General features: G+C 39.2%; 1 protein-coding gene across 5 annotated transcripts in view; it reads right to left on the bottom strand.

Moving 5' to 3' along the window:
• Positions 1–16,512, bottom strand: part of LOC150091569 (uncharacterized) — a 322,811-nt gene that overhangs the window by 31,775 nt on the left and 274,524 nt on the right. For all 5 annotated transcript variants that reach the window (XM_090376203.1, XM_090376217.1, XM_090376221.1 and 2 more), the window contains one exon: positions 8,883–9,050. In XM_090376203.1, the coding sequence (XP_090232329.1) occupies positions 8,883–9,050 (168 nt within the window). The remainder of the gene's footprint in view (positions 1–8,882; positions 9,051–16,512) is intronic.

The raw sequence follows: 16,512 nt of genomic DNA, 5'->3' as shown, positions 1-16,512 counted from the left end.
TGAATTGGAGAAGTACTAAACACTTCCAAAGAAATGTGTACAGCATTGTGGTATATCAGATCAACAAAGAGTACTGAGTCTTGCTGAGTTGTATACTAGTGCTCTATAGTCAAGCTTGGACCTGATTAGAGCTTTCTGTAACACTGGTCAATATGTAAAATGTTATGAAAACGAAAATCACATTAAAATTTATCAATTGGCTCTTGTTTTTGAATTACACTTGGAGCAATTACAGTTATATTAGCAAGCTCTGCATTATCAACTATGGCTCTCAGCAAAACACATTGCAACACTGCAGTTTCAGTATTACCACGCTCATATCACATGATCGGCAATTGTCGCCTCAGATGGGTCTTCAACTCTGTTGCAGTAATCCTTGAATATTAGCATTAGCATTAGTAGAGGCATTTGATGCAAGAAAGCAAGCTTATGCAGCATCAGCCAAAAAAAAAAAAAAAAAAAACCCACTTCCACTTCACCCCTCTGTTCGTTCAAAATACCTGTCCAGCTGAGCCTTAAACTTATTTAGGCTATCAACCTCCACTACAAGGGATGGAAGTCTGTTCAACCAACCAACCACCCGCTGGCTAAAGGCAAATTTCCGCACGTCTATCCTACATCTGTCTTTCCTCAATTTGAATTTATGCCCTCTCAGGTGATTATTCTGAGCTAGAGGAAGAATCCCATCAGCATTGAGCATGCTCAAACCATTCAAGGCTTTATACACCTCTATCAGATCACCTCGCTGGTGCCTAGTCTCCAGACACTGTAATTTGCAAAACTTAAGCCTTTCTTCGTAAGAGCACCCCTTTGTTCCATTCACTAATCTTGTTGCCCTTCTCTGTACTCGTTCCAGCAGCTCTACTCCTTCTTGAAATGAGGCCTCCAGACCTGTATACAGTACTCTAGGTGTGGCCTGACCATTGCCTTATACAAGGGAATAATCACCTCCTTATCCCTGCTGGAAAAATTCCTGTATATCATTGACAATACTCCATGAGCTACTCTTGCAGCCCGTCTGCACTGCTCAGAGAACTTCATATCTGCCTACACAACCACCCCCAAGTCCCTTTCATTCTCTACCAATGTCAGTGTAGTACCACAGAGTTGATATGGCTAGGTATTGGGTGATTTGTTCTCAGTTAAGAGTTGTTCTCAGTGAGATTTCTACTTTGTGCACAGTATGTGTTGTGTAAGATTAATATACCTCATAATTGTGTGAATAGTCGAGACGACTTCTGTTATGTATGTGGAGAAGTCGTGCTAGCTTCAAGAAAGTGTCCCTTAATTCGAGCCACAAAAAAGGCCTAATTCTTGTACTTTGGGTGCAAAGTAGGCAACCAGGACAAGAACTGGGCTCCGCACACATGCTGCACTATCTGTTCATCAAAATTCAACTCTGTGTGGGTGAATCGAAAGGGACATTTTTATGCCTTTCGCAGTGCCGATGATATGGAGGGAGCCAACAAATCACGTCATAGACTGTTACTTCTGTATGGTGCCTCCTATTAGAAAAGGGATGACAATGAAGAAAAAGTGGACAGTGACGTACAAAAATACCATTTGAAATTCGTACCATGCCTCACAGTGAAGTACTACATATTCCTGAACCACCTGACCATTTTTCTGTACACTCTAATGAAGATGAAGAAACTGAACATCAACTTGATATACACGAAGTACTACAGCAGCCGTCTACGTCAAGGGAGCCACCATTTTGTCCAAACCTTTTCCTTCTGAACCACATAAAATCACAGAAAGTGAACTTAATTACCTCATCAGGGATCTTGAACTGCCAAAGAATAAGGCTGAGCTTTTGGCCTCGAGGCTACAACAGTGGAATCTTCTAGATAATTCTGTGAAAGTGACAACATTTCATACTCGAAATAAAGATTATAATAAATTCTATCAAACAGAAGGTGAACTCACTATTTGTAAGGATTTTGTTGGTCTAATGAAAGCAATGAACAATAGGCACGTTCCTGAAGAATGGTGAAATTTCAAGTTAGCCTTAAGGCTGTGTTATTACACAATGGAAATATGTTGCCTTCAATATCACTTCATATGCTGTCCACAAAAAAGAAACATATGCAAACATGGAGGACATCCTCTTAAGTGTATGCTATTACACTAAGTATTGTTGATTTCTCTGCGAGTGGGATAGATCAGGAGTTTTGTCTAGTAGGTTAATTATGAATGGAAAGTGCTTGCTGTGGAAGGAATCAACAGATGTGTTCCACTTGACTAAGGAGGAGATTTGGTATATGGATAGATGAATAGATCATTTGCAGTATTTGTGCCAGATGGGAGGTGAAAGTATGTACATAATCCATGATTAAGAATAACAATATTACTGTTATCTACAAGTTGTTCATTATGTTTTCCCCTATTATCTATAAAGTCATTACCCCATAGCATGTGATGATAGATAAAGTATCTTAGGATCAAATACGGTGAGGGTAATTGTTATTTTGGTTTTTAGGAGCATTAGCAACTAAGGCCATATTGCTCAGGGGATATGCAGTGGTCATTCCTTGACCTTTCCGCATCCTCCGTATTTGGTGGTGACGGGGTCGAACCCCGGTCTAATCAAGAAACATGTGCTACGCACTGCTGCTCCTGCCCACCTGGCTACGGAGGCACCAATGGTGAGGGTAATTGTGACGTCAGATTGTTAAATTCATTATACTGTATATCATACAGTACAATGAATGTTGAAATGAAATAGTGGTATGTAAAGAGAACCCACAGTTATGCATATACCTGTGGAAACTCAGATGGCTATTGCTTCAGGAGAAATATTAAACAGTAACTGTTTTTTAGGAATATGAGGGTTGGTAAGGATGGTCACCCTTCTGCATGTTGTGCTATGTTGGATTCTGTCTTGCAGACAGACACATATTACACATTATGTTATGAGGTTATGTAAGTCATTATGTTGGCGTGGAACCATGACAGCTCCATTGAATGAATGTGTCCATTATTTATTGGCACAACTTCAGACTGCTTCCAAAGGACTGAACCTTTGTGTTTGTCTGTTTTGGTTCTATCTTTTTCTATAGAATAGAAAATACAATTATATGACTGTTTCTTGTGCAAGGCTTACTTAAGCCATATTGCACCTATCAATGATATGGGGCTATGTGTGGTAACTCTTACAAGAACAGTCAGAAACAATCATATAATTACATCCATTTTAGAAAACAGAAACTCCAGCAGATATGCATTGCTACCTATGATATGGCAAAGTGTCAAAGGTTCTTTAAGATTTAGTAGAAAACGGAATGAGACTTTTCGGGCACGAGTGTATAAGGTACACTCAACAAGAATATTCATTCATTCAAACTTCATTGTGAGTGGAGAGTTGCAGTGCATACACTAAAGAGGATAATTTCCTGTGAAGAGAAAAAGGCGAGTAAGCCTTTTAACCAATTCAGAAAGATTCATTGGGAGGTAAAGTTAAATAAGTCAGTGTTCCCTGAATTTGTATTTAAGAGTTATACACTAATGAGCTAAAACATTATGACCAGCGAATTGTTATACAAATCAAAGCAACTGCAGGTGCAAGGCTACTGCAACAGGATCTAGAAAAGTTAGGCAGATGGGCTGAGAGGTGGCAACTGAAGTTTAACATTGACAAATGCAAAGTACTCCATATGGGTAGCAGTAATCCAAGAGAAATGTACCAACTGTGTGGTACTACACTCAGGGAGGTGGAGAATGAAAAAGACCTGGAGGTAATTGTTAAATCGGATATGAAGTCTCTGAGTGGTGCAGACGGGCTGACAGAGCAGGTCATGGAGTTTTGTCAATGATATATAGGAATTTTGCTAGCACAGACAAGGAGGTGATTATCCCTTTGTATAAAGCAATAGTCAGGCCACACCTTGAGTACTGTGTACAGGTCTGGAGGCCTCATTTTAGGAAGGATGTAGAGTTGGTTGAACGAGTATAGAGAAGGGCAACAAGATTGGTGAGAGGAACAAAGGGGTGCACTTACAAAGAAAGGCTTAAGTTCTGCAAGTTGCAGCATCTGGAGACTAGGCACCTGCGATGTGATCTGATCGAGGCGTATAAGACCTTGAATGGTTTGAGCAGGCTGAATGCTGACGGGAAACTTCCACTTGCTCAGATTAAGAACCTGAGGGGGCATTGATTCAAATTGAGGAAAGACAGTTGTAAAATAGATGTGTGGAAGTTTGCCTTTAGCCAGTGGGTAGCTGATTGCTGGAACAGACTTCCATCTGTTGTTGTGGAAGTTGATAGCTTAAATAAATTTAAGGCTGAACTAGACAAACATTTGAAGTGACCGGATAGGTGAAATGGGAAGGTTTTTTTTTGGCTGATGCTGTATAAGCTTGCTTTCTTGCATCATATTCCTCAACTAATGCTAAATGCTAACTATGGTGTGTGCGTGGGTTGGGACACAGTGTAAAAAACACCTGATACTGAGCTCCATTAATTAGTGTTACTCTTGTTCTTCAGATGACAAAGGCAGCGGACATAAGCGAGTTTCACAAAGGCCAAATTGTAATGGCCAGACGACTGGGTCAGAGTATATCCAAAACGGAATGGCTGGTGAGATGCTCACGGTCAGCCATGGTTAGTACCTACCGAAAGTGGTCTGAGGAGGGAACACCCACAAACCACCGGTGAGATGTCGGATGACCACGGCTCATCGATGCTCGAGGTGAGCGAAGGCTCTCCCAGATGGTACGTGGCAACAGAAGGGCGACTGTGGCACAACTGGCCGGTAATTGGAATCCTGGTGATGGGAGTAATGTGTCACAACACACAGTACATTTAACCCTGCTGAAAATGGGGCTGCGTAGCTGTGGGCCGCTCCAAGTGCTCATGCTAACCATGGTTCACTAGCAACAGTGCGCACAATGGGCACCCGAGCATCAAAACTGAACCTGGATGCACCATGGGACGAAAACAAGCTGGTGGCGGCGGTGTCATGCTTTGGACGATGTTCCGCTCGGATATACTGGGTCCAGTCATCCATGTGCCAGGCACTCTGAAATCTACCACCTACCTAAACATCTCTGCTGACCAGCTACGCCCTTTCATGGCAATGGCCTTCCCCTCTGGCGGTGCAGTCTTTCAGCAGGATAATGTGCCATGCCACACTGCCCGGATTGTTCGAGATTGGTTTGCAGAACACGAGGACTTCCAGATATTGCCCTGGCCTCCAAATTCCCCAGACATCAATTCCATCGAGCATCTGTAGTTTTTGTTAGAACAGCAACTCCGATCTGCGACATCTCAACCACGGACCTTACAGGAGTTAAAGGATCTGCTGGTTATGTGTTGGTACCAGATACCACAAGACACATTTAGAAATCTTGTAGTGTCTATGCCTCACCAGGTACGAGCTGTTTTGGCTGCACGTGAAGGACCAACATCATATTAGGTAGGTGGTCATAATGTTTTGGCTGATTAGTTTATGTACATATGCTGGCTTTCCAGTGTCTGTTTGGAATGAAACTTTGTTAGTCTCTTGATAAGATATAATAATAATAATAATAAAATTCTTTATTCACAAAATTTTACAAAGATACGATTCCTGTTACAGGCATTCAAAGGAATCTAACATTCTAATTGGAGACATTATATTTACTTGCATACAAACTGCTAAAACATCAAAAAACTGTATATAATACATAAAAAATCCACATAATACATATAACTTCCATAGAATACATAAATCTCAGTGAATATATAGCTTTCTCCAGCATAAGATTAACCTAAATAGCTTTGAGTTATCGATAATTGCACCTGAACTGGATCTTCTGAGATACTGATTATACATGGCCGTATCGTAAAGTACGATCTGGGTATAACTTGATAGACTGATTGAGCCAGTCTGGACATCTTTCACTTGGAGTCAGTTTTAGTTTTAATGGCAGTTACAGGAATGGTGATGGCACATGAATATGGATTTTTTCTTTTTTTCCCTGCAGGCCAAAACACAGGACCACAGGTCAAAATCAATGTCGGCGGTGCTCAGTGTGCCAATGATACTGTTGGGAAAGTGCCCCTTGAAGGTTGAGAGCTTCTGCAGGTTTGAGCAGAGCACTGGAAGGTTTCTGGGAGCTCCACCTGGGATTTTTCAGTCTATGAATTCCCAGATGTTGAAATCATGAACTGCAGAGCACAGATTGAGTGCCACTGTGAGCTTTCATGTGTATGCCAAGTGCTGGGCTGGAGTGTACCTTAGATTTTTACAGAGCTTGACCTTGATGTCAAATAGGGAAGGTGAGCCCAATTAACCCACCTGAGAACCCAGAATTCTAGGCCCCCAGTGTCTTCAGGCTGGACAAAGGAGTGGCGGACCTGACTTCAATACCGTAACCGATGATTGAGCTAGTTTGAAGTAGTAGTAGAGAAATTTCCTGCCTGTTTCCTTATTATGTGATGTACTGAGGTAGAGTTTCATGCCCCAGAAGGCACATAGCACTTTTGAGCACAGCTGCCAGATATGATCCTTATAAATCAGATTTTTGTTCATTATCACCACTAAGAATTTAACTGAATGAGTGGCAACGAGAAGATGCCCCGCAATTGAGGGCTCCAGAGAGACTGCTGGATTGCGGTCTGCTTGTGATCTTAGTGGGAAGATGATATACTTTGATTTTTCCAGGTTTAGTTTTAACCCAAAAGAGGCGGCATATTTACAGAAGGAGGAGGTTGAGGGTAACAGACTTTGATAGATTCTTTGCTGGGTCTGGTGAGGTGTTAACAGGGATTGATAGATAGCATCTGATATCGTCAGCATAGGCCATAAATGCATGTATCTCATTCATTAGTGGTAGAAATATTGCCAAAAATAGCACTGCCGGCAAACATCCACCTTGAGGTATGCCGACTTTCACCTGCTTGGTGATGCAGCAATTCCCTTGCTGAAAGGTGAGAAATCCCTTAGTGAGATTTCTCAGGAGCTTAGCAACATTACCTGTAAAACCATAGTAGTTACAGAAGGCACAATGAGGACTAATCTGCACTGAGTCAAAGGCAGCTTTCAGATCCAGGAAGGCAGCATGAAGAACAGAGCCTTGTTCCCAGGCCTGAAGGGTTTTCAAGTTTAGAGCCTGTAGACATGTTATTGGCAATCTTTGTGAGAGTGCATAGTGTGTGTGTGTGTGTGTTGAGGTCACTGGGAGAGGATCTGATTAGTGACCACTTTGAAAATGAAATGCACTTCTCTAGGCATTTGAGAAGAGCTGAGGAAATAGAAATTGGCCTGTAGTCAGTAGTTGAGTTGGGGTTTTGCACTTTTAGAACTGGGACGACTCTGTAATTCAGCCAAACGACTGGGATGACTCCCTGTTGTAGGATTCTGTTGTACAGCTCTGTCAGTATTGTGCTGATGAAGTAGGAGGCAATTTTTTAGACAAAAGGTGGGAATAGTCACTTCATATTGTTTTCTTATCGACCAGGGATGGTCAATAAGAGAACAATATGTTGATGGCCTTGATTAGCTCCTCTTTGTATTGAGATACTTTAGTGAGGTTAGTTGAGTCATAGTGGGCACTGTTCCAGACAAAAAAGACAATCAACTGCATGGGTCGGAAAAAAATTTGCAAGGCTGAAGACACTCCGGTTCCAAAAGACTCAAAACAAATGATATTGTTGATTTTTTTTTGATTGACAAGCAGTTGTGCACAAAGAATTTGTACTGGAAGGACAGACAGTCAACTCTGAATTTTACAGAGGAGTGATGGACAGATTGTTGAAAATAATTTGGCATGTTAGCCCAGACACGGCTGAGTCAGGCGAATGGTTCTTGCTTCAGAACAATGCACCTTCACACATCATCAAGCAGTTTCTTGCATTCAAGGGCATTACAGTGCTTCGCCATCCTCCAATATTCACAGTTTCGCACCTGCTGATTATTTTCTATTCCCTAAAGTGAAATTCCACCTGAAGGAGCATCATTTTGATAGTGTTTCAGAAATCTAAACCAGCATGATGAGGGAGTTAAACAGGGTTGCACAAGATCAGTTACACAGAGCCATCCAGAAGCTGTATGACTGTGCAAAGAAGTGTACTGAGTTACGAGGGATGTTCTTTGAAGATTAAATGGTAATAAATTTTTTCCTTGAGATTTTGGTTTTTTATGAATGTAGTCCTAAAACTTTTCAGACATATACTTTGTATGTTGTACTTAATATTTCAGAATAGATGTCTGCATTTGATGTCTTCACCTGCATTTCAAATTCATCAAATTTATTTACTATACTTCTAGCATTGGTGTATATGCAAGTAAACATGCACCTCTTCTTACTCTTAGTTACCCTAACACAGCCCATGTATTCATTTGTTTCACGATGACTCCCAGATTCTTCAAATCCCTAGCACCTTTCTTTCGAGGCTGCTGGTCATTCCAATAGAAGCAATGAAAAAAACCACTTTCACCTCTGCCTGCGACTATTGTTAATCTATTAGTCTGTGTACTATCCCCCCAAGCTAGCAGTTTTCCAACCCACCTAACACTGTGTTGATAGCATCAGCAAATATTCTTGCGCCCTTTCTATTTAAGTGTATCCTATTTCTATAGAAGAAGTCTCTCCTGTTAAGAAGTACAGACCACACTGAGAAAAATTCTCCCCCACGAGCCTTGCACAATCTTTCCAGGGCTGAACTGACTGACAAGGCTCTCATCATATACTCTCTCCTATCGTGTTTGGGCAGAATTGCAGATGCCTTCAAATTTCAGACACTTTCAAATTTAACCCTAAATCGCAACTATTTGTTATATTTGATATATTTGTTAATATGACATTATATTCACATACAAAAAATTGCATGTTTAGTACTAATTACTATTGTTAAATATAGTTATGGAAAGCTTACTGGAATTATTAGCTTTTACTTACTTCCTCAGATTCAAAAACATGACAGATCATCTTAGGAGTTCTCTTAATTTTGGAATCAGTGGGGTCATCTGGACTATTTAGTACCCTCCTTCGAGCCATCAAGACCACTAAATCTCCAATGTCAGCAATGTAGGATATAGTTCTTAATGCATGATCCATCATGATTTCCTAAAATTTGGAATTCTGATGAAAAAATTTCACAACCAAGTCATATATGCAATAGTAAATAAAATATATAATTGTAATGATGTACACTGATGTTCAAAATTTATAAAAAGACACCTCTGCATTAAAAGCTTCATTTAATTTTGAAATAAATTTTAGAGAATTAACAATAACAAAGCTTTCTTATTTCAGCACATCTGATATGCGAGTTCTTCACCACAAAACAAACCATTTTTTTTTTTTTTTTTTTTTAATTCAAACAGTCATAGCACTCCATAACTGTTCAGATTTAAGCACATATGAGCATTTTCATTGTTTTTAGGTCCTGAAAGTATGACCCACCATGTAATGAAACACCCTGTACACACACACATGCAAGTTTTACTAAATTACACTGACAAAATTATAGGGTAGTATATGTACCAAAAAAAAGTAAAAAATTCTTATGTTTGGAAATGCTACCTTTCTAAAATATTGCCCTTTTCATGTTTAAAAAGTGATGGATGAAAATACTTTTAAAAAAAATCTTACTGGAAAATGTTCCTTTTGAGTACCTGCTGAACCATGATCGTTCTTCTGCACATTTCAGTGAGGTGGTGCATAACCACATGACTGCAACATACCAAGAGAAATGCATTGGGAATGGTGGTCCATTGCCATGGTACTCTGACCTGAATCCACTGGATTTATTATTATGGGGACATCAAAAAATCTTGGTGTACAAGAACCCTGTGGAATGCAAGGATGGTCTCATTCCCCCACAATTAGGATGCCTGTAATTCAATTCAAAATATGCCTGAGGTTTCTGAATACAAGAGGAAGTCAGTGTTGTGTGAATACAGGTTGTGTTGTCAAGTTAGCTTCCACTTTGAGAAGCTTCTGTGACTGCTAAACATACACACAAGCATTTGATTTAATACCAAGCAAGAAGGTAACAGCAATCCCAGAATAACTTATACAGTTGGTGGTGTTGAATTAAAAAAGTAGAAGAAAGAAGATTTAGGGCTTACAGCATGGGCAGTCTTGTTGGTGAGATTGGCAAAAGGGCATCTACATGAGGGAAAATCTTAAATATGTGGACTACTAGGCACTTTAGAGGGGGGACTTGATCGAGACCCTATAAGGTTTTGAGAGGTGAAAGTTGAAGGCAAAATTTTTGTGGTTATAAATAATATCAGAACTAGGGGACATACATTCAAATTACAGGGAAAAAGGTTTTGACTGGACTGTAAGAAGTTTTCTCTCGGCCAGAAAGTTTTTAATTATCAGAATAAGTTGCCACCATGGGCTGTTGAGGCTGACAGCTTAGGGAAATTCAAAAGTCAGTTGTACAGGTACCTATGGCAGGATAGGGTCATATAGGTAGTTTATTTTATTTATTTATTTTTGGTTGGTGCAACAAAAGGCTAGGACTTCCTTGCTTCATTTAGCCAATACTATTACCGACATGGCAAAAGAGCACATAGAAACCTGCATTAAAGAGAGCAGTTACAGTCACTCTCGAAATGCATAAAAAGGGCTGTAATTCGAAACGTATGTATTTTCAGACACATATTTAGGTAAAACTTTTTTTATTAATTTTCGTACATAGAACTACCCCTATAATTTTATATATACATGCACACATCTTAAGAAGTAAAAGCAAAACTTCACCACATTATGTTCACAAAGCTGCCCAATACGTGAACATCATGTGGTGAAGTTTTAGTAACTGCTTCTTGAGTGGAGTACTATAGTTTTTAGGACCTGAGGTACATTATTTGATAATGAAATGGATCTGAAATGTAAGGCAATGAATACATTACCTAACTTGTTTGTATTAGTTCATGTGAGGCATTCAATAAACAGTCTAAAAAACAGCAGTGCTTGTAGCTTATGTGTGTAAACAAACACACACAACCATCAAAAAATTAGCAGAGTTCTTTGGACCTTCCTGGAAAAATGGATGATTCAGAATGGTATATAAGGAAGGCATATTGACTACACCAGTTATTTGTCCCCATCATGACACAGAGCTAAGTTGAATGATTTTGAGAGATGTACTATTGTCTGATGTCAAATTGCTGGCTTGCCAATTTGTGCAACTACCTACACCATCCAAAGTTAACCATCAGTGATCTCATTGTGAAATGGAAATGTGATAATACCACCATCAATCCAGCAACTCACTGGATGGTCATGGAAGATTACTCCAAGTGACCCAGTACTCAGAAGAGTAGTTAGACAATCTTGTCAGACATCATCCCCGTAAAACATCAACTAGCAGTTAAAGGCATCAACAGGGAATGAGGAGCTTAACATATCACATACAGAGTTCCACAGCCTCAGTTTTCATGGGAAAGAGGTAGCATAAGCTAAAGATCACCAATCCCGATTAGCTATCTCGCCTTGCATGGTGCAACAAATATTGTAATTGGTCAATACAGCAGTAAAAGTCAGTTGTATGGAGTAAAATATCTCGCCAAATCCTATTCTAATCAGATGGGTGGACGTGGGCATGGAGAATGTCCACTGATAGAGTGCACTGTGCAATCAATGAAATTTGAAGGAAGTGGGGTTATGGTATGCAGCTGTTTCTCATGGCAGGTTTAGAGTTTTTGGCAGTTACGTGAGAGGAACTATGAACATTGATACCTCCCTTAACATTTTGGAAAATTCCATACACTCCATGATATGGCAGTTCCTTCGTAACCCAAGTATGTTTGTTTCAACGAGGTAATTCCTCAAGCCATGCTGATAGTTGTTGTTAAAGGTCTTGTGGCACAAGGACAACTGAAGACCACAATTACCTAATCAAATGGGAAATAACATTTCCAATCAATGCATAGCTTTTAACATTTCCAATAGATGCATAGCTTTTAGAGGATTTAGCATCAGATCTTGTTAATGCAATGCATTCTTTGTTAATTCAACAACATTTAGATGATGCAAATAGCACTTTCAGGTGCATTTGATTTAAATTAATTGAAATTTCTTTTACTGTTATTAATAGAATTAAAAAGTAAATAACTAATTATCTTGTCATCAATTAATTAATAATTGATTAACTAATAATACATAAAAGTAATTGTTTTCAATGCACTGCATACATCTTACACCCAATGTTCTGTAATACTTTGTAATCACAAATGCAACATGTATTTCATGGTGTGATATAATAACTTAAACAACAGGAACCGAACCTCACCTAGTAGTACAATTTCATAATGTGCTTTATTTCTTTCTGGATTTTTATAACTATTGCAATGTATTTGATATTTCTGATATGATGAATATATAAACATGACAAAATGACGAGCTTCTCAAAGACCATCTTAGTATTAGTAGTGGCAAATGATGAAAGAAAGCAAGCTTACAAAGCATCAGCCAAAAAAAAAAAAAAAAAAAAAATCCCCATTACCTGTCTCTTCCTTCCTTGAATTTATTCACACTATTCACATCCACAGCAACAGATAGAAGTTTGTTGTTTGTTCCAATAGTCAACCACCTGCTGGATGAATGCAAACACACGTCTATCCTGCAACAATCCTTTCTCAATTTGAATTTATGCCCCCTCACATGTGTAGGATGAGCAAGAGGAAGAATGCCATCAGCATTCTTTAAACACATCAATCAGACCTCCTCAGAGGTCTGATTGACATGTTTAAGACGTCTCCAGACACTGCAATTTGCGGAACCCAAACCTTTCTTGGTAAGACCACCCTTCCCTTCCCATTATCTTGTTTCCTTTCTCTCCACCCATTCCAGCAGACCTACATCCTTCCTAAAATGAGACTTTCAGACTTGCATGTTCTCAAGATGTGGCTTAACCATTGCCTTGTACAACAGGATAATCACCTCCTTATCCCTGCATATCATTAGCAAAACCCAATGAGTTGTCCTGGCAGCCTGTCTGCACCGCTCAGAGAACTTCATTATTGTCTTTTTCATTTTCCACCATGCTGAGTGTAGTAGTACCACAAGTTGGTATGTTAATCTGGGATAGCTACCCATATGCAGTACCGTGCATTTGTCAATGTTAAACTCCAACTGCCATTTCTCAGCCCACTTGAATATTTTTTCTAGATCTTATTGCAGTAGCTTACCTTTATTACTGTCATTAACCTGGAGGGGGGGACTCTACCAATAACATTAGTCCACAAAAAGCAGTGTCTGTTAATAACCATTCTCTGTCTTCTCCCACTCAACCATACCTTTATCCATAACAGTAACTTTCCCTTAATGCCACACTGCTTTAATTTGTATAGCACAGCAGTTTTTAATGTGAAACAGTATCAAAAGCTTTCCTAAAATCTAAGTATATGATTTCAAAATTATTTTTTGCATCCAGTTTCTTTGTTACCACATCACAATATCCAATCAAATTGGTCAGATAAGATTGACTATTAACAAATCCATACTGCAGCATAATTTCATTCTTGTGTAGGTGATCCTGCATTAATTTAACCAGTGGTATCCTTATTTTCCTTGGAACAGAAGTTATGCTAACAGGTTTGCAATTATTCATATCACCTTTTAATCCTCCTTTGTGAACTGGGAATACATTTGCACATCTCCAGTCCACAGGGACCACCCCCGATTCCAAAAACACTCTCATAATTATGGCTAAGTGTTTGCTTACCTCCTTTGATGCCTCCCCAATATAACTGGATAGATCACATCCACACGAAGTGCCTTTTTATGTCAAGCTTCAATAATTTCGGTTCCACTTTTCTCTCAGTTATCGCAAAATCATTCAGGTCTGTTAGATTTTGATGAACTTCTACAATTCCCCTCCCTAAAAAACTCATGTGTGAATGTAGATACAAAATACCTATTCAGTTTGCAGGCAAACCTGAGCAGGATCATATACAATTAAACCCTCAACATCAAGTGGACCAATGTGATTCAACCCCTTACTTCTACTGTAAATATCAGTAAAGATTTTGCTGCTTTTCTTTGCATTCTTTGCCAGAGATTTCTTGTATTCTGCCTTAGCTTGTCTAAACTTCTTTGTGACATGATTACAGATTAGTTTATATCTACCATAGGCTTCTATATCACATGATAATTTATATGCATCCCATGTATTTTTATTCTCTGCCACATATCTCATCCATTGATCTGGCTACCATTTGAATCTAAGCCTTGAACAATATTTCTTTGTTGGTATAAAAAGACTAGTAGCTTCTATGATTACTTTCCTGAATGCTTCCCATTTAGAATTTGCTGTTTAATCATCATTTGGTTCCACTGAAGTCATTGTTATGAATGCAAAAGCCCTTCCCTTTATCCTTGACAGTAGTTATGCTTTCAAGTAAATCCCACATCAGTACAAGGTGATCACTATATTTGCATAAGAATGCAAATTCTAATGCACAAAGAATCGTTGCTTATAACCAGATCAAGAGAACTGCTTCCTATTGTTGCCTCTCTAACATGCTGCTGTAGAAAACAGTCATCCAATAAATCTGCAAAAAAGTCTTGTTAATGTGTGAGTGACCAACCCACAAGTTCCAGCAAATATCTAGAAAGTTAATCCCCCATTATAATGCATTTTGATTTACTGTATAGTTGTCTGTTATACTCACACAGTCATTAGGCTTGTAGCACAGTTCTACTCTCATTTTTGTTTTCTCATTGCTTATGTCTCACCAAACTGACTCAACATGGGCTCACATCTGGTGAGTATGGGCTTGGTACACCCAGGGTCCTGAGCTGGATGTCATCATTCTTCTCCTTCTTGATGATTCCCTTCTGCTTCTGACTCTCTCTCTCTCAGGGTAATTCAGATTTTTTTTTTTTTTTCTGCTGGTGCAGCATAAGCTCCAGGCTTCCTTGCACCATATGGCTATTAATAATAATAACATTGCACTGGCCACCCATATCGACTGGATGCACACTGCCTTAGATTTAATATGCTTCTTAACTAAAAGCATGACCCTTCCCCCAACCCTCCTGTCTGTCTTTTCTGCACACATTGTACTTCCCATATTTAAATTCTGTATCCACCATGTCTCCAATATCCTAGCATTAGTGTACATGCACCTGATCTTACTTAATTACCCTAACACAACCCTTGTATTTATTTGTTCCATGATGAGCCACATCAGGCTTGAAATCCCCAACATTTTGCTTTCCAGGCTGCTGCATGTTCCAAGAGAAGCAGTGCAATAATCACTTTCACCTCTGCTTGTAGCCCTAGTTAATCTACTAGTCTGTATATTCTCCCAAGTTAGCAGTTTTCCAACTCTTCAATAGCATTAGCAAATATCCTTGTGTCTCTTCTATTTAGGAATATCCCATTCTATATAAACAGTTTTTCCTGTTAACAAACACCATGCTAAGGAAAATCCTGCTCCCATGAGCCTTGCACAGTTTCTTCAGGGGCGAATTGATTGACAAAGCTCTCAATATGTACTTTCTCTCTCTCTTCTATTGTACCTGAGCAGAATTGCAGACACTTTCAAGTTTAATCCTAACTTGCAACATTTTCCCAACACTGCCCTGCACTTGTTAAATAAGTCTTTAGATTTCCTATTCTTAATATCATTAGTGTCAATGTGTACAACAATATCATCTTTTGTGCTGTTAAAAGATATCTACTTTACAATGTCATTACTTTTTCCCCTGGTCCTATTCCATCTATCTTTTTTTCACATTATATTTCTCATTTCTCTGACAATTGAGTCATCAACAATAATTACCTCTTCTGGGAGGAGCACATTCTACCATGGGGACAGCTACTGTGTTGCCTGATGCTTAAGTATAAGCTCTGGCATTGAGCTGGGCAGCTGAGAGCTTGATGCCCCCTCCCAATTAATTCCTTTGAAGGCATCCCCCTATTCTTCAAGCTCTCAAACACCCATCAGAACACTGAGTTTGCACCTAATTTCTTCACCTTATTTGCACCAAACAAACACAGAAATCCACTCCCCCCTTGCCTGTATCATGTCTGTTTCCAGATAATCTACAAGTTCTGTACAGGTAACAAATGACTAAAAAGTCAAATGACTAAAAGCATTAAAATATAAAAGATGTGTCTATACTGTGGAGACCCAGATGAAATATGATAAACAGTTAAAAGTGTCACAGTTCTGATACAAAAAAAAAAAAAAAAAAATTAGATGGGGTGTCATTAGCAAGCAACAGAAATGAATGAATAAGATGACTGTTCCCATGAGGAGGCAAACAAGAACAACTTCCTCTCTCTGGTCCCCACACAGACTAGAATGGCAGCGTTTGCTTACAGGCTTCACTCGATATAGCTTGCCTGTGACCTCCTGCCATGAATGTTGCCACTGGAAGTATAACTTGTTACTCATAATCTGCCTGTGGGTTGTATATGGGACTAGCAGGCTATGACTGTTCAGAAATTGTGCTAACCTGGCTAGAAATGTTGGGAGGAGATACGTAGACAACATGACAGGAGTTTAGCTATGGCCAGAACACAGATTTTCCATTAATGTCAAGTATGAAAAATTGT

The sequence above is a fragment of the Mastigoproctus giganteus genome, chromosome 1, assembly GCF_048544385.1.
Source record: "Mastigoproctus giganteus isolate SK-2022 chromosome 1, ASM4854438v1, whole genome shotgun sequence".
NCBI classification, from domain to species: Eukaryota; Metazoa; Arthropoda; class Arachnida; order Uropygi; family Thelyphonidae; genus Mastigoproctus; species Mastigoproctus giganteus.
The sequence above is the reverse complement of the archived record's forward strand: the minus strand, read 5'-3'. Positions and strand labels throughout refer to the sequence as shown.